An 18,332-nucleotide genomic window follows, 5' to 3' on the forward strand; every position below is an offset into this window, starting at 1 on the left:
CAGTTCGTTCTTTTTTGGCAGCTTTAATAAAAGACACACAATGGGTGTCATCAGAGCCTTACTTAGTCCAAGTGAGTGTCAGAGGGACACATTCATGTGGTGAGTGGGTTCATGTGCTCAGAGACAAAAACTTTGGATTTTGTCTCTATTTGGGCTCAAAAGTAATGCTGAGGAAGGTAAATGATAGGAGATAATTCTCTGCTTGTCTTGGCAGAACCGCTTGCCTTTTACTTCTTTTAAAAAAGGGAGCTATAGTTCCTCTAAAACAGTCTGGCCTTTAGAGAGCCACAGAAGGCATCAAGTATATTAATAGAAACGGCAGCACAAGAGCAGCAACAGAAAAACTGTGATAAGGGCTGTTTAGTCGTGTTTTTCTGGAGAATGAGCTGGAGATGAGACCAGCCAGTTACAAAACTTCCTGTCACTGGGAGCAGGTTCCTGGCCATGCACCCTGTGGGTGCCTTGTTCACCCTTGCATTGCACAGAGTGTGACACTTGTCAAATGAAGCTGTCCTATGCGGCTGTGACAAAGGGATGAACACATCCCTTTTTGTATGTAAGGGTATGTATGTAAGGGTATGTAAGATACAAGGGCTGGAAACACTTAATTTCTTTGTGTAGAGACTTTTAAAGTGGAATTTCTGTTGTCTTATTTTACCCTTTTTGACTCTTTTAAGCCCCTGTATGATGCTGCTTATCTGACCATGTACAACATCTGCTTCACATCGCTACCTATCCTGGCTTACAGCCTCCTGGAGCAGCACATCAGCATCGACACGCTGACCTCGGATCCTCAGCTGTACATGTAGGTAGCACTGGTCTGGGTAAGCCTCCACACATCTTGGTTACCCATGGTTTCAGTTTTGTTGGTGCAGGAGTGTAAGTAGCTGTACCTGCCCCATGTCAGTGATGGAGTCACCATGAACTGCAGAAAAGGCCATTTCTGTCCCTGCTGGCTCTGCTGCTTCTGCATTTGAGCTGAGCAGCATCCTAATTCCCACCCATTTCTACTTGCTTATGCTCTTGACAGTATCTGATCTAACAAATTGCACTGTTATGTCTCTATAAAAGAAAAAATTGTAGATGGAATTCTTCATCCCTAAGAGAAATCGAACTGTGAGTGACCGTTCATTCACATTACCCTTGGGCCAGGCAGCATGAGCCAAGCACATGATAGAATGTGTAGTGGATGGAGGGGAGATCCAGCTTTCAGAAGGGAAAAAGATCCATTAATTTTCAGAAAAATGAATGTTTCTGAAGCCCAGCACAGGCAGGTAGTTTCTCAGCTTGTCTAAATGAATATGGTCCCCCAGGCTTCTCCTCCACAGACCAAGTGCCCCTATCAGAACCATATTACCAGAGAGCTCTGCTCATCGATCCACACACTCAGTTTTCTGACACATTGCCCAGGGAAAGAACTGTTTGGACTGTCTCTCTCTCTGCTTTGATGGTTGTTTTCTCTCCTTCCTTGATTGCAACGGGAGGAGGCTTCAACCTCCTGTGGAAACAGAGATGCGTCCCCTTCTTCCTCCCACCCCTGCACTTGGGTGCAGCCCTTCAGCAAGGACTAAAGGGAGATTTGGGTTTTTTTGGGGAAGCCCCTGTCCATGTATCATTGTTGCTAATTCCCTTGCCTGGCAGTAAGCTCAGCCCTGTGGAGAGAGACCAGGTCAGGATTGCTTTGGCCAGTGCCGTATGCGAACCCTGTCACTGTCGTACGATGCTCCTCAGACACGGAGGGGCTGTGTGTGGCACAGCTGTGCTTGAGCCAAGAGTGATGCCTGTGCAGAGACAGCAGAGGGAATTAGCAGGTGCCTAAAATACTGCATGAACTTTGCATTAGGTATAGAAAAATTAGCAAATGCAACAAGAGCTATAAGACTGGGAAAGGGGCTTGGATGTTTTTAAACTAAGCACTCAGAGCAGTGATTAATTAGACCTGTATGTTCCTCCACTCATATGGCAAAATGCCACCACATGTATTTGTAAATAAATTGGTAATTGAATATTGTGCAACAGAGAGCAATAACAGCAGGCCCCTGTGCCTTCACCTGGTGGGCTCTCTCATCTCTAGGGTCTGCCTGTTGAGGGAAAACAGCTTTCAGTTTGAATATTCATGACTGTGCATGTGCTGGTGAATGTAGAACGCCCTCTGTGCTGCTGCTGTATGAAATGCTGAGCTGCTGCAGTGCAGATCTGGAGTCTGAGGCGCTGTAAAAAGCCTGTTTACGATGAGCGCTGCAGGACATAAATGGAAATGCAAAACAGCTCACAGGGAGGAAGTTGGTTGTATTTTTTCTCCTTACAAACAAACCTCACTTTCAGGCTGTTTTATCATTGCTCCTTTCTCATACCTGAATTGTGGTTTGTTAGAGGATGGTCACTGCATAATTGTGCATAGGATTCAGTAGGGTTTCATTGTAGGAAACCAGCACCACACCAGTTCTCCAGGTGCATCTTGCTGAAAATTAATATATTGCTTTAAGAATTAGGAAGAAAAATAAGAAAAGAACACAAATTTTTGCCTCTGACGTAAAGGTGCTGTTATTCCCTATCACTCTTCAAATTTTAAAGAAAGTAATCTGAAAAAGTAATGATGCAGGGAACTATTTTTAACTCCCTGGTGCCCTGATAGTCACCCTCCATTCCCCAGGCCTTGTGTGTATTCCCTTCAGAGCTTTGCTCATGACCCATCCGTTTCCTGCTGCTGCCTCCATGCCAGATCTCATCCTATATTCAGCCAAGAGCCTCATGCTACAACCCCTGTGATGGAAACACCCACCATACAATTCAGGAGGTTATTTTCAGTCTGTGCAGAAAAACACCATTTTAGGAACAGAACTTGCAGAGCTTTTCTCAAAAAAGGAGCTTATGCATTCAACAAAAAGAGGGAAACGCATCGCAGATTTGATGTATCCCATACAGCTGCTCTGTAGCCTTACCCTGGTTTTAATATTTAGCATTTAATGTCAGATACCATGGGTGGTACAGAGGCTGCAGTAGAGGGTCAGAACAGTGTTACATTTGTTTGCTTTGGTCTGACTTGGATTTTCAACCAAGTTACCTAGAGGAGAAGGACAAAACAAATTCATATGCTGAACCTCTTGTGATTTCTCATGATCAACAGCTGCATATGGCAAATGTTCATTATGTCCTGTACGTTGGGCAGGTATTTATGTGGGTACCTCCTTGCCTCATACAGCAAGGGCTTGCTCCAAAGCTCACCAATCACCCGCCTGCGAGGACTTTGCAGTACATCCTCAACGTGATGGTGATGGTCTTTTTATTCTATCTCTTGGCAGGAAGGTTTCAGATAATGCAATGCTGCAGTGGAGGCCGTTCCTGTACTGGACCTTTCTGGGCGCCTTTGAAGGACTCGTGTTTTTCTTTGGGGTTTATTTTCTCTTTCAAAACTCATCGTTGGAAGATAATGGAAAGGTAATGCCACCAAAAACAGGAAGAGTGTTTCTGTTGTGCACTTGCCTCTTTGATATGCCTAGCAGGGAATATCTATGCGCTTAATCTGTGCAGTGTGTCTCAAGTCTTGTCCACCAGTGTAGCCTTGCTTATGGTGTGATTCTAAAGCAATTGCTTGAAATAATACATTTTCCAGATCACCATGGAAACAGGGCAAAGCTGGTTATACTCACTAGGTAGAATGACTAGTCTTACACACAGCTTTCTTCCAACCCAGTGAGCTTTGCACAGTGCTTATCCCCTCTTCTGTCTGATCCCAGGTGCTGGCCCAGAGCAGGAGCAGTGTCTGTCACCCTCACCAGTGAGGGCCTGCAATTCAGCACTTGCTTAGCTCATTACAAGCAGCTGAATTAGCCCACCTTGATGAGATGCTGCTTGTTAGCACAGACATGGTGCGGGGCTGCTTGCGCACTGTGCCTGCTCTGGGGTGTGATTTCAGCCTCCTGTTTCTCTTTGCCATGGGGCAAGGCTGGTGCTGGGCTATTGCTGGTGTTTTGGAGCCAGCAGAAGTCATCACCACTGTCAGAACAAGCACTGTGGTCTCCCTGCTTGCTCATGCCTCTGGTGTCAGGACAAGCCCTTGCATTGCTGCATGAGCGTAGTGTGGGTGCTGCCCTGGGTTAACTTGCACAGAAAGAGGAGGAAAAAAGATTGAGGGCTTTTTTTACTTTTTATTTTCTTATTTATTTTTATTTTGCTGGTTAATTGAGTATACAGCAAAGCATTGTTGCAGGGTGGCTGCCACATGTGGTGGCCTGAGCTGTCTCAGGACCCTTTCCCCAAGGGAGTGTACAGCATGTTATCAGATCTTGACTGATGGAAAATGTCTTTACACCATCACTTGTGACCCTTGAAAACACCTAAACTTCTTTTAGCGGCTAACACTTGGAGAAAAGCTGATGAAATTTTTGTATGTATATTCATACGTTACATCAATGCCAACATTTATGGCCCCAGCTGTATGTAGTCAAGCCCCTGTATTGTCGAATCAGTGCTTTTCTGTATTTATAGCCATTCTGGTTGTATTTGAATAAAACATGAAGCACTGATATGTTCTGTAAATGCCTTCAGAGGTCAAGTCTATGTGGCACTAAAATAAGATCTGTGGTTATGTCCTGTTTTGTAAACACTTATGCCTGTAAGAACTGCTACCAGCAATTGTTCATTAATATCCATGTATGTTTGATTGATTCCTTTTTCGCTCCTACTGACTTTAATTTTTTTGCATTTTTTGAAAACTTTTACATTTCACTTTCTGTTTTAATGTATGCATTCAGATCTTGACAGCCTTTGGTAAGCATCCCTCCCATTCATTGCCATCATTTGGATTTATATACAGTATCTGCTTTTCTTTGTGTGCATAGTCACTAGTATCCGCAAACCAAACCAGATGGAAAAACACCCATTGGTGCATTCTGCAAATGGGACTGCAAAGAGATGATGGTTGTTGCGAGAAAGCAGAAACTGAGTAAATTACCAAGAAATCATGAAATGCAGGTGGTCCAATGACTTGTATCCTTGATCGACATTGCTGTTAGTAGGAAGTTGTACCTGTCACTGTCCCAGCTCTGGGTCACCCGTCTATGTGGCACTGCATGGCACAGGGTAGCATTAGCGGGTGGTGAGTTGTGCGGGGGCGCCCGGCGCCTCTCCAAACATCAATCCCCTGTAGCAGTTGCTCCATCCCATCCTCCCCCTCCAGTCCCTGCTTGCACCCCTGTCCTCATCTTCCTTTCTGTGCCTCTCCAAGGAGATGGACCAAGAGACGCCTGTGGCAATGTAACATGTTTTTCAGGTTTTTGGAAACTGGACCTTTGGGACGATTGTTTTCACCGTGCTGGTGTTCACCGTCACTCTGAAGGTTAGGATCTTCCTTCCTTTTCCAGTCAGTCATTGCAGACATTTTCCAAGGCTTGTGTATGTGCTGTAAAATCATGCAGTGAATGTGTTGAAGATGAAGTTTCTATGAATATGTTTCCCACCACACTTAAGTATTTTCTTCCATGGAGGCAGAATTTGTTTATTGACCTTTGTGTAGTCTGTGGTCTGTAAATGTTTGTTTTGGTTAAATTATTTTTCTATTGTTTTCCCCTCTTTTGAGAACTTGGTTATGTTGACTTTTCCCCACACTTTCACCCTTTGGTGTTCAGTTCAAGCAAGAGGAGAGAAGCAATAGAGAATTTGGGCTTGTCCACCTTGTCTCAGACACGGCTGAGTGCTGGAGCAATTGCAAAAGCATGTCTCAAATAACAGTAGCAAATCTGCTTTGTTTCATGGAGCTTTCTAGAACAAACTGTTTGTCTAAGACCTTACAAAAGCTCTTTTATGTTTGGTTCAGGACAGCAGGTGGTGACAAGAGGCAATTACAGTCCCCATGACCTTTAGACATTTCTTTCCTGTAGCATCAGAGGTTGCATCAAATTTATTCTATTAAAAAGTGTCAGTTACAACTAGATTCTCGCTGTTTCCCTGTTGACTCTCTGCCAGTCTGTGGATATTGAAAATGTTTTTCCTGGTGCCCATATGCACAGATTGGAGAACCTTCAACCTTAATGTGATACCAGTCTGAAATGTCATATAAATCCATTCAAATACACTCTTCATCTGAAGCCTGTTCTGTCTCTCTTTTTATTCACACAGCTAGCTTTAGATACCCGATTCTGGACGTGGATGAACCACTTTGTGATTTGGGGCTCCCTTGCCTTCTATGTGTTTTTCTCATTCTTTTGGGGAGGAGTCATTTGGCAAGTATCTTTTCTTCTTTCCACAGTGCTTTCTTAGGGAATGCCCGGTGCTGGCTTTGCGAGGGATGTGACTATGGCATCCCCTCACGTGAGATATTCAGAGATTTACAGATGGCAAGGTGTATGCAGCCTTGCTTCTTTTCTGAGGGAGGAAGGCTGGATACCTCCATCCAACATCCACTAAAAGCCAGTGCTGGAGAAGGGCTGTTGCATGATGAGATGTGTTTGAGGAGGTGTCTCAGCCCACCAAAGGGAATAGCCTGAAAGAGATAAAGTCCAAGTTGCCATCCAGGTGCTCAGTTTTGGCAGGAGATAGTTTGTGTTTCTGCCCAGGGTCATTTCTGTTGCTAAGGCTCTTGTCTTCTTTGGGAGGTTCTACAGGAAATATTTTAGGATGTTTGTGCATGGGGATGAGAAAGATGGGAAAAATTAATGATGGAAAGAAACCCAGTGAAACAGAAGGAAAGAACAAATGAGGGAGATGCAGAGCAAGAGGACCTGGCCCTGTGAGAGAGCTTAAGGAGGAGAAATAAACTGGAGAAAGCACAGATCCTGCTGCTAAGTCCTGAATCTGAATAGGAGAAGAAATTCTCGTTGATTTGAGTGCAACCAGGATTTTAACCTTAATGTGTTGCAAAAGCAGGCAAGCAGTAGTACCTTACAAACATGACTAGTTCTCTATTTCTTGTGCTGGAGTAAACATTCAGTTGACAGTCACAGTAGACAATGTCTCCCATTTTACATCTTTGCTTTCCAACATGGGCTTGGTGCCATGGGCTATTGTCTAGATCCTTGTTCCAACAACCTGTTAAAAAAGATGTGGACCTGATTTAAATATTTTAATGGGGAATCACAAGCTTTGTTTAACTCATCAGTGTTGTTAACCAACAGATCCAGATCTGCAATCTAGCCACATCTCTGTACTGAAATGTGTGAGTTTTCTACTGAAAACTCATTCTACTGTTTATCTTGCATAGCTCAGTATTTTTGACTTATCAGGAAGCAACAACTGCTTTGGGATCCTTGTCATCAGTTATTTATGAGGTGTTTTTCACAATATCTGTCAGTTGCTCTCCCTCATCAAGGAGGGGAGGAAGGTGCAAATAACCTGTTGTGATTGAGAGACTCTGCATTTCCACCATCAAAACCAAACCAGAAGTTACAGCAAAGCCTGAAATTGAAATAAAATGATCTGGTTTTTGATAAGGTGAATAATTTATCTTTCAGTGATAAAGGCAAAATTCAAACCCCTTCCCATCCTGAAAAGAAACGGATGTGGAGGTTGCAAAATGGATTGTGACAATCCTCCAGAACTAGCGCAGTTGGAGGCAGGAGATGGACTGAGAGAGGGATCGACAGTGTGTTTCTGTGAGGGCTGTATCCATCTCCATCTGAAAGGGAGGCATAACTGCTAATAGTTTGATCTGAAGATTCCTTTGATTTTGACCTCCTTGGAAAATCTATATTAACCAGAATTTGTTTACACCCTTTCTTTTTCAGGCCTTTCTTGAAGCAGCAAAGAATGTATTTTGTATTTGCTCATATGCTGACTTCTGTTTCCACGTGGCTGGCAATAATTCTCCTGATCTTTATCAGCCTTTTCCCAGAAATTCTTCTAATAGTTTTAAAAAATATAAAAGAAAAAAATCATCAGGTAAGGAACAAGACGATATATCACACTGTATTTTTAGGAAGACCTTTCTTAAGCACCAGATGAACCTGGAATGGTACCATATACCACTCACATCTCAAGGAAGACTTTCTAGAGTCTTGTCTTGCTCTTTCACATGCCAAAAATGTCAAGAAGTTAATCTAAAAATATTGCCTAGATCTGTAGTGAAGAGAGACTCAACCTGTGCATTTCCTTAGTTGCCTTCACTGGGTGGAAACATGCTGTCTCTTCCGGAAGTACAGTAACCCATGTCCAACATGAAGTGATCATAAACCCCACCATACCATGCCCTGAAAAAAAACAACTTGTTGTTATGTTAAAGAACACAGCCAGGATGTTCTCCTTGGGTATGTCCTCAGGTGCTGCTGCAGTGGGAGCAGGGTCAGGTCTTTCACGTTTGCCCACCCTCCATAAATAACCAAAGGCTTGTACCATGGTGTTCACTCTCCTCAAAAGTTGTCTGGTTTCTTAACAACTTTTCTCCACCGCTGAAGAGGAGGGCTCCTTTTAGAAGTGGAAACCTTCTCCTGAAAGTTTTCTTCATCCCTCCTGCAAACGCTGAAGGCCAGCAATGCCAGGCTCACGACTCGCTCTGCTGAGCCCCCCTGCCCCTTGCTCTCTGCTTGCCCAGAGGTGCTGAACATCCCTGCAGCACCATTCCCTGGGCAACCCCTGCCTCCCCTTCTCTGTGCCTCCCCCTCCTGCAGCCTCTCTCTTCCCCCCGCAGCATCAGCAAGTCCTGCCTTGGGTTAGCACATGGTGTGTTGTCAGCCATCAGATTTGCATGTCCCTAGGCAGCAGTAGGGCACAGCTGAAGGGACATGGTGTGGGGTCACCCTCCACCAACACCCCCCAGTAAGATAATGTCTCAGCCCCAAATCATTAATAGAATCACAGAATGGTTGGGGTTGGAAGGGACCTTAAAGATCACCTAATGCCAACCCCCTTGCCATGAGCAGGGGAGCCACTCACTAGATCAGGTTGCTCAGAGCCCCATCCAACCTGGCCTTGAACACTTGCAGGGATGGGGCATCATTAATAGTTGAAAACAGTGGAGATGGGAGATGTAAAAAAGGACTATGGTTGTAGTTTGTGATGGTCCATGTAATTTCTTCTACTTAAATATGATCTAGTAGTTTGTAGCTTGACACCCTTATTGAACCAGGTGGGAGCGGGTTGCCCTCAGCTGTGGATAGAGGACAGTTTGAGGACAGTGCCCTGGAAGGATGGCCTCGGGGTTTCTGAGTCCCAGCTCAATTCACCTTAGAGGTGACCCATTTTTGCCTTCAGCTGCTGACCAAAGATGCTTCTCCTCTTGCAATACTTGCCTTCAAGAGTGCCTTGTATGTGTTTAACAAAGGCTCTTGTGAAATCATTTAGCAAAGCAAATTGTCAACTGGAAAAGTCTCTTGATTTGTGCATCCCAAACTAAACACAGGCTGAGCCATATTTAAATGTACATTTTGAGTAAGAGCTTTATTATATAAATGCTTAAAACAGATACCAGCTCTGGATATCTGTGTCATCAACCAGACACCAAAGTCAGTTGCCTGATTTGTAAAGGCATCTAAGATCAGGTAGATGATTTCAAATCAAGGCACTTACTGAGAATCCTGACCTTAATATTGAAATAAGATAAAACAAAATAAGCATCAGTGTCTCAAGGGGAGCATTAAATGAAAAACAAGATTGGAGATGTTGTTTAGGTGTCTGAACCCCAACTTGGCAGCCAACTGTCCCCTCTGGAAGGGGAGGATGGACTTGAGGTCAGGTCGATGGACATTTGCCATTGACCTCAGTGGGACAGGGTTTCACCCCAAGTTTTCTGTAACGCTGCGCATCAGCTCTGCTCAGCCTTTATTAAATTTTCTGTGTGGAAATGTGGCAGTTGTTTTTATTTTGTTTTGGTTTTGTTAGTTTTTTTTTTAACTGCAAGGCGCATTTGTGTTTTCCTTTGTTTCTGCCTTTCTCTTTCTTGTACTGCAATTTTCTGTCTTTTGTGCTGTTGTGAACTAGGTAACGAAGCGCCTTCCTTCCTCAGGAACATCCACTATCTTCATGCTTTCTCAAACTTCCAGCAATCACAGCTTTTCTTGGAGTGAATAAGGTGATTTCCTTTCTGAGTCGCTATATGTTGCTTGCTCAACTGCCTTTTTTCTCCTTCTAATGCCTAACTCCTGAAAACTCATGTTTAGATTTGCTGACACAGCAAAACCTTGCTTTTCCCCACATTTTGCCTTAATTTAAATATTTTGCTTAAATATTTTGTCTGTCTCTTCCCTTTTGGTCTCTTGCTATACCTCAGGTGGGTGAGCTGCTCCTGTTCAGGATGTCCAAGTGAGATGGACACAAACAAAGCTGGTTACTCTCTCTTTCCTTTCTGCAGTTTTGTGTGTTAGTCAACTAGTCTCGTCAGATCTCGGAAGCTAAGCAGGGTCAGCCCTGGATTAGTACTTGGATGGGAGACCTCCTGGGAAATGCCGGGTGCTGTAGGTTCTAGTCCTGAGGACTTCACTGTCACTGTCCGAGCTCGCTCGGCCGTGGCAGATGAACCTCAGGACTGAAACGGTGGGGCCAGTTCTGCGCACGCTGAGCCTCACCTAAAATCCACTGTCCAGGCTGGAAGGGCACACCCACGTGGGGACAGCCCTTCCCAAATCTTCGGCCACACACACACACAAGTGGAACAAGGTGGAATTGATGTTGATTGTCCTCTGGATGGCTTGGCAAATGGCTCAGACTTGTCTGACTTTAGGGGAAACTTTCCTAGTGCCCACCTTGCCCTGTCCATCCCACTTGTTAGTGCTATCCTTGTTCTTTGTGTGGGTGAATAAGTCACAGCCCACAACCCTCACAACAAAGTATAGTTCTTGGACTTGCTGAGCAAGGGAGTGGTGGGGCCCCTCACAGCAAAGTGCCTTGATTGCATGTCCGTAGCATTTGGTTTTACTGCAGATCTCCTCTATTACTTGCTGTTTGAAAGATGCCAGTTATGTGGAGATATTTTCCTCCTCCCTCAAAAGCACCTGTAGCATAAGCCTCCAAGTGTGAAGTTAAGCATTCTGGGAAGCAGGACCAGTTTCTGAATACCCTACATGCCTCTGGCTTGCAAAACCCATCCAGCGTTAATCGCCATGTGCTGCTACATCCTTTATGAAATGACTTAGCTGTAAAAAGAGTTGTGTGTGTCTTGCATTGTTTGACCATAGGCAGGCACGAGGGTTGCTTGTGCTATAAGTCTCTTTGCCTCGCTGTTGCAGAGCAGCAGGAAGGCACCTGATTCATTGTCGGCCAGACCTTCTGTCAGACCACTTCTTTTAAGAACATTCTCAGATGATAATGTGTTGTAACAGGTACCCTGTCCAAAGGAGTTGGGATGGTGTTAAAAGGCATTGATTAACCAAATGTAACCCCTCCAAATCAATTAAACCATTGTTCTTGTAATCCTCTTGACTATCGGTGTGGGGCACCTGTCCTTGTGGAATAGAGATGCAGTGCTTGGAATGCATTTTAATTTGGAGATGTACTATCCAACCTCTTCAGAATGCCATATCTATACAGATCCTCTCAAACTGAAATACTTGTAAACAAGTCTTTCAATCTAACTGATATTTTAGTCTCATATTAAAAGAAAATTTAACTGAGAGTGCAGTCTGAATTGTGCTAACTGGTTATAAAAGCTAACACTTATAAATTTACAGTGAAAAATTCAAATCCCAGTTCTTAAAATGATTCCGGTATTGCATCTGAATTGTACCAAAGTCCCTTTTTCTAGGGTGCATGCTGTTCTGTCAGATAGAAATAAGTATGTTTTAATTCATGTGCATAGATTGACACTAAACACGTGTACTTGCCCATGTGTGTCAACACATAGGGCAGAGGCATGTCCTGGTGTCCGTATGTGTGTACGCACACCAAGAGCATCCTAGTACAAGTTGACTTGATTTTAAACTTTGTAGTAGGCGAATAGCAGAATAAAATAGTAAAAGTGCCTGATTGAATTCACAATTCTGCTTTTAGGGAAGATGTTGCATGTGGTGTTGCATACAAACATAAAACTGCAGATGTTCTGCAAATCTCTGCTACCTTTGAACCAGCAGCTGCTGCTGAAGTAGTCAGGTTAATTGGCATGGCAGGTCCAGCAGCCAGGCTTGCAAGGCCTGCAGAGCATCTGGTATCTGTTCTACAGAGCTAGTCCTTCTCCACTGACATTAGGTGGTGCTCTCCACCACCATATACTGGCGCAGGAGGCAGCTGGACCGGGACAGAGTGGGAACTGCAGGGGACTGCGAGGCAGATGCCGCTTTTAGACTTTATGCAGCATTTTTCAGATTGTGCAAATTGATTTATCATCTGATTACTTGGTTGTGAATGACATTTGGCACTTTTATTATGGGCTAATCATTCTTCTTCTCCTGTAAAAATTTAATTATTTTCTTCTAAAAATAACCCAGGAAAAGTTTTGTGAGTTTGGGAATGTAACAGTTGAAATATTTTATGTGTTTTCCTTCTGATTTTTGCAGGCTGGCCCCTTTGATCTGCCTGTTTTAGTCTCATACAAACGTATAGAGAATGGTTATGTGAAGACTGAAGATGCTGTTACTAATTTGGCAGAAAGATATCCTCTCAGGATACTTTAAAGTGCTCCATACAAACACTGCATATAATCATGCTGTAGGAAAAAGCCCATGGTTTTAACCTAACAGTTCTCTTTGATATTACCAAGGACTGTAAGCAGCCATGCTGAAAGAGCAGCAGCCAGGGCACTGGCCCCATGGTACCTGTTTGTCTTTGGTTTTGTGGCTTCCCCCCTGCAGAAGAACAATTCTGCCAAATTCTACATCATTGGAGGCTGAGAAAGCATCTTTAGGAATTCATCCAAAACAGCATGAATCAAAGTGCAAGAGCGCAATGACAGCCCCGTTTCACACAGGGGCTTCCTCTGCCCACTGCAGATCTCAGAGAAGCAGGGAGCTGCTCAAATCTCTTGCTCTGCCTGACCAAAGAAGTAGGACAGACTTAAACCCAGTAACAGCCCTCTCTGACTCCCTGAAGGCACTGGGAAAAGGCTGCTCCTCTCACACAGAATCTGAATGCATCCCTGTGAGCATCTCTCCTGGTGCTGGGGCTGCAACCCATTGGCAGGGTGTTGCCCCTCCCAGCCATGGGTTGCCAGATGCATGTGGCAGAATTACTTGAAAATTCAGGAGAAATCTTTGCTGATCCCTCCAGGTATGGCTGGAAGCGGTCTGTGGTTCATCCACAGTGGTGGTGTCCATGCAGAGACCTGTGGTGCTGGGAAGCACCTGAGCATCCTCCTGTGGCCAGTTTGCTGATGGATTTATTCCTGCTGAAGGGTGAAGAAAAGGTTGTTTTGTGGCTGCTTGTGATGGAAGGAAGCTTTCGTGGGGGAGGAAGGAATCCCAGAAGTTGGACTGTGGCAGGCTTTGAGCCTCTCTGCCCAAGCTCCTGTGGCTGTGCTTACATTACTGCACTGTGCAGTTGCTCCAACACTATAAAGGCCTGAGTGACAGTGCAGTTCCTTGGCTGCTCCCAGGGACATGGGCTGTGCCTGTGAACCTGCAGGCATATAAAACTGCATCTTGAGTTATTTGCACTAAGAAAAAAGAAGCTGGTTATAAAATCAATGGAAAACATGAACCTGATTTCATTTTATATTTTATTTGGCTTTTAAATTGGCATGTTCTTTTAAAATCTACCTGTTACCGTGGTCGTAGGAACTTTTCTCTTTAGGTTGTGCATAGCGGAAGTGACATGCCTGACTCTCAATATAAGTTTTTTTTTCATCTGATACTTATGTGGAAAGAGCAACTTTTTGTTGTGTTGAGTCATAAGCAGTGACAGAGCACCCTATGTGCCACCACCGGTTGGTGTGACGGTCCCTCCCTCGTGCCGATTTCCCCCGGCCCCAGCGCTGTGAGTGGGGCAGAGGAACTACTGTGAGAAGCTTCAAGTCTCATTTCAGAAGCAACAAGCTCTATGCTGCCGCTGGGTTTGGCTCCTGCTTGCTCAGGCTTTGTGTCATTTACATGCAATGAAACAATTTGTGACTGGATGGAACATTCCCCTCAGCAAATTTTGTTAAGCTGCAGGCTTAAATTTTGGAAGAATCGAGTCTTGCTCTCTCGCTGCCACCCCTCTGTGGTCTGTCTTCAACTGGTGCAGATCAACTGCTGGCAAATTCCCCCATGCATTGGAAGGACTTTGGATGGGCCTTACCTGAATGGGAAAGGGGTGTGCACAGTCCCTGTGGCCGACGGCTGCTCTGCCATCACCCAGCATGGGAGGGGACATAGGGACAGGACCACTGTATTATACACACTGCACTGGCCTCAACGCAAGTGGCATCTGCACCATGTCAGCGACCATGGCTCAACTCCTTGCTGCATGCAAGTAAGGAGCTGCACTGCCAGCATGTGTCCCATGGGCAAAGCTTTTATTTTTGTCTTTTTTCCTTTTCCTAGCTCATTTCATGGACCTAGAATTCAACTTGCAGACCCTGTCCCATTCTCAACTTTTCTTGCTAAAATGTGGTGCCTACAGATCAAGTATACAATGAATACAATGAAGATATGCTCTACATGCCAAATCTAACCTTTCTCCTTAAATATACAGTTGCTGACTTGTGTTTACATAACCTTTAAAATGTGGGCACTAAAATGCCTAATTCCTGTGATTCAAAACCATTCCAAGCCCAAATGGTCCCATGCCTGACACCTTGCTTCTCTGTTTCATGTCACGCTCTACTCTGAGGGTCAAAGTCTCTTCCCCTGGAAGTCCACTGGAGGTTTTGCTGGTGATGTTAGTGGGAACAGAGTGAAACTTGCCATTTGTGTGTGAACTGTCCAAGCAGTCACTTAAACAGGCTAATTTTTGCAGCCTGTTTAAAGACAAAGGCTTCTGAGAACCAAATCTTTCTCTTCCTGTTTCCAAGTGTCCAATCCCCACCAGATTGCCATTAGCTGTATATTCAAACCCAAGGTGTGTGTGCTGACAGGCAGGGTGAAATTAGCGTTAAATGTCTTGAATAGCAACTCTTTTAGGAAAATGCAGGTTTTCTTGGGCTTGGATCCTCAGCTAGTGCACTGGTGTAACGCTTGGTGCCAGGACCACCAGGTTGCCCTGCACCTGCAGAGGAGCTGATCCTCATCATTCAGCAATGGCAAAAATGAAATTTCTACTGCTGTGGGGCTTGTGAAATCAGGGGGAACAGGAGACCCCTTTTGAGGTTAGAGAGGGGAAGAAAAAGTAGTGATAGTGACTGTAAGGTGTAAGGCAGCAGGATGCTCAAGTGGCAATAATCTGAGAGCAGTGCTGTGGTGGCTTTTGTTTCATGATACCCAATGCACTGTTACGGTGCTCCTCAGTGAGCTAAAAGGTCAGTACAGGCTTATCGGTGGAAAAACTTGAAGGAAAAAAGGCTGGGTTTTTCTCATAATAATTCGTTAAAGTTTAATCACTGACCAGTGACATTGAAAGATAAGGAAAGTAATTAAGATTCCCTCTAAAACTGTTATGTGATAACAGTGGAGCTTGATGTAGTCATAGCAACTTTTCAAACACTAATCATAATTGTTACGAAAATACTACAAATTACTTGGAGTTGCATAAAAGCTTCAAATTAAATTTGTATACACACAGTTGAAAAACTTACATAATACTGCACCATTTATCCAACTTCCCAGCTACGAATTTTTTTAAAAAACATGTAGTATGTAGAAAATGTAAATTATATACAGGCAATGAGCAAATACATTTTCAGCTTCTTGCAAAAAAAAGAGGACTGCAACCTTACATTTTTTTCACTTAAATGCAATTTTATACATTTATGTTGCTTTATATAAAGGAAATTGAATGTGAATGTTACCTTTTATGAATGCAACTTGCTCTTTTTTCATTACAGAAACTTTTGTTTGAAGTAATCAATAAACTTTGGTATGTTGTTCTGATTAATATATATCTGTTGTCTGTCTTGTCTCCTTGGATACTCAGGGGTGATAGTTTATTACATGGGCCTTTCCAGGGTGGTACTAAGGGGCTGATTGACATTTTCATTGGCGGGCAGATGATACCAGCAAGGCCATTTTTGGTTGTTTGATGTGGAGCAGCATTTGCATTAGGAAATACTAGTTGCTTCTCATATATTTTTATTTTTCTAGCAATGTATTAGCAATTCTGCTGGTAATAGCTGCTGAAAGTGAGTCCTGTGAATTAAGTGAATGTATTGATTTAACTTGGTAGAACAGGTGAACTTGGAGCTTTAGCTGACATTTAGGAACTGGGTGAGAAAAATGCAGGTCCGTGTGCCTGATTTCCATACATGAAGTGTTTTCCTTACTGCTGTGTTGGTTCTGTGTGTCATGACTACCTGTAATAAATGAGCATTATTAAGTTCAAAGCCTAGAAACTCACAAATGAGGCTGATTCTGTGGCTTGCAAAGTGCGTGGTGCTGGTGAAATCCAGGCCAGATATTTGCATTGATGAGATTCCAACACTGCAAGGAAGCTGTTAAAGCACGACTCACAGTGTTTGTATAATACTCAAGGAAAATATATAGACTTAACTTTTTTTTTAAGGACACGGGTCTGATTCAAGCTGAAATGTTTGTAATGAAAAGCTGACAGTTTGAAAAATTCTGTTTTGGCTGCTTCGATCTCTGCAGCTCCCATCAGCCACTGCAGGACAGATGGCTGAGCTATTTAAAACAAACTCTAACCTTTCCGAAGCAGCTTATACTATTGGAAACCAGATACACGCATTGAGAATCTTAATAGCCCAAGTGAGTGATAGTGAAAATCATCTGAAGAGCTGGAAAAGGTTCCACTCTGAGCTGGCTACCCAGGCTGCCAGGACAAAAGCTGCAAATGTAAGCGATGGGAGATGACCTCAGGTCACTGTATTTCAGAAGGCACTGAAGGTAGCATTTAAAACACCCATGTAGACCTTGTTAGAAAGGAGAAGCAATGCTGTGTTGTAAGGTGATTTTTAACAAGGACAGCAATTTTTTTAAGGTCAGGCTGTTGGCATGTGAGGGCTCTTGGCACGTGAAGGGGTCATGGTGTCCCTGTCCCTCCCTATCCCCCAGCAGCTGTTGCAGGAGATGCGTCCACAGCATTCTCAATGCTGGGATTGGGCTTTGCTTCTTAAATCTTCACACATCTAGGGGTAGGTAACCTGCTAGGCTGGAAAATACATTGTGGCCTGGAGAAAGGGTGTGTGTGCACTTGTGTGAGTGTTCCTTTCAAAACCAGGGGTTGTAACAACAAATAAGGCAGGTCTGACTAACCCAGGGAGAAAGTGAGAGTGGGAAAACAGAGTCCTTTTTCTTTTTTTCACATTCAAGTAGGTGACATAAAATCCTGATCTTGATTAAATCTGTGCAGGTTTGGCTGGCTTCAGTGGGACCAGGATTTCTGCCAAGCTATGGAGGATCTGCTCCTCCTGGACCAGCTTGAAAAGAGCCCACAGCAGATAGTACCCCCAGATTGAGGGTGGTGCTGCTGTCTGCACAAGAAATCCTCCTAAAATTCCTGTTTATGAAAATCAACCCAAGCTTAATTACTTACGCACAAATACTTTGCTGTTGCTATGCATATTCCAGAAGTGAGCGATTCACTTGGACATCAGTTTGACTCTGAACTGCATTTAGCCAGCTCTGTTTTTCCAGTTCCCAGCACTTGATTAAACAGGTATTTTTGAAAGGTGATTTCTCAAACCCAAATAATGGCTCTAGTCACAACCCAACCTTCTAGCCTTAACCTGGGAAGAGGAAAAAAGAACTTTTTTTGAATTCAAGAGATTCTGAATTTTGTTTGAGGGGTTTCTTTTTTCCAGCCTCTGATCTGGAATTAATAAAATTAGTTGGAACTCTTCATACACCTTCTGCCTAAGATGAGATTTAAGGATAAGGAATTGCACCCACATGAAATAAATCTCTGCAGAGGTGCTGCAGGTGCTGGCAGGGTTTTCCCCGGCTCTGTGAAACACCTCTTTTCCCTCGCATGCAGGTGTGTATGTGCTACTGTCAGACTGCTGAATGTTGTTATGGGGCCTGGATGGGAATGCCTGGAAAAGAAAAACCTGTGTTTCTGGCAGTAATTGTTTCTTTTTTATCCATTTCATTGTTCCTTCTATCTCAGCTTATCATTTCCTGGACAGGCAGAGAGCAATGCTTGGCTTTGGAGGACACAGACATGCTGAGTATCTTCTGCCAGTGTAAAATCCGAGAAGATGGATGATAGTTCCATGAAATGCTGTGCTGGGATAACTGGGCATTTATTGTGAGGGACTGTAGCAGCCAGGTTTCCAAACCAAGAATCTTTGTGGCCATAAGGAAAAGCCATGAGCAATTACCCTTCAGTCTAAGAGAACATAGTTTTTCCATGCTGAGTGCTGGCTGAGTTTGCCTTGCACCACC

At 43.9% G+C, this 18,332-nt stretch overlaps 1 protein-coding gene across 4 annotated transcripts in view; it reads left to right on the forward strand.

Moving 5' to 3' along the window:
- The window catches only part of ATP11C (ATPase phospholipid transporting 11C), a 56,798-nt gene extending 40,927 nt beyond the window's left edge, over positions 1-15,871 (forward strand). For 2 of the 4 annotated variants that reach the window (XM_071569662.1, XM_071569663.1), the window contains exons 24-29: positions 678-805; positions 3,303-3,438; positions 5,273-5,338; positions 6,118-6,221; positions 7,722-7,875; positions 12,417-15,871. In XM_071569662.1, coding sequence (XP_071425763.1) covers positions 678-805; positions 3,303-3,438; positions 5,273-5,338; positions 6,118-6,221; positions 7,722-7,875; positions 12,417-12,533 — 705 coding nt within the window. In that variant the 3' untranslated portion in view covers positions 12,534-15,871. Of the gene's footprint in view, positions 1-677; positions 806-3,302; positions 3,439-5,272; positions 5,339-6,117; positions 6,222-7,721; positions 7,876-9,909; positions 10,001-11,153; positions 11,247-12,416 lie in introns of all 4 variants that reach the window. The other 2 variants (XM_071569665.1, XM_071569664.1) reach the window with 2 other exon arrangements.
- The last annotated feature ends 2,461 nt before the right edge of the window (positions 15,872-18,332 follow it).

The sequence above is a fragment of the Pithys albifrons genome, chromosome 14 (assembly GCF_047495875.1).
Source record: "Pithys albifrons albifrons isolate INPA30051 chromosome 14, PitAlb_v1, whole genome shotgun sequence".
Lineage (NCBI taxonomy): Eukaryota > Metazoa > Chordata > Aves > Passeriformes > Thamnophilidae > Pithys > Pithys albifrons.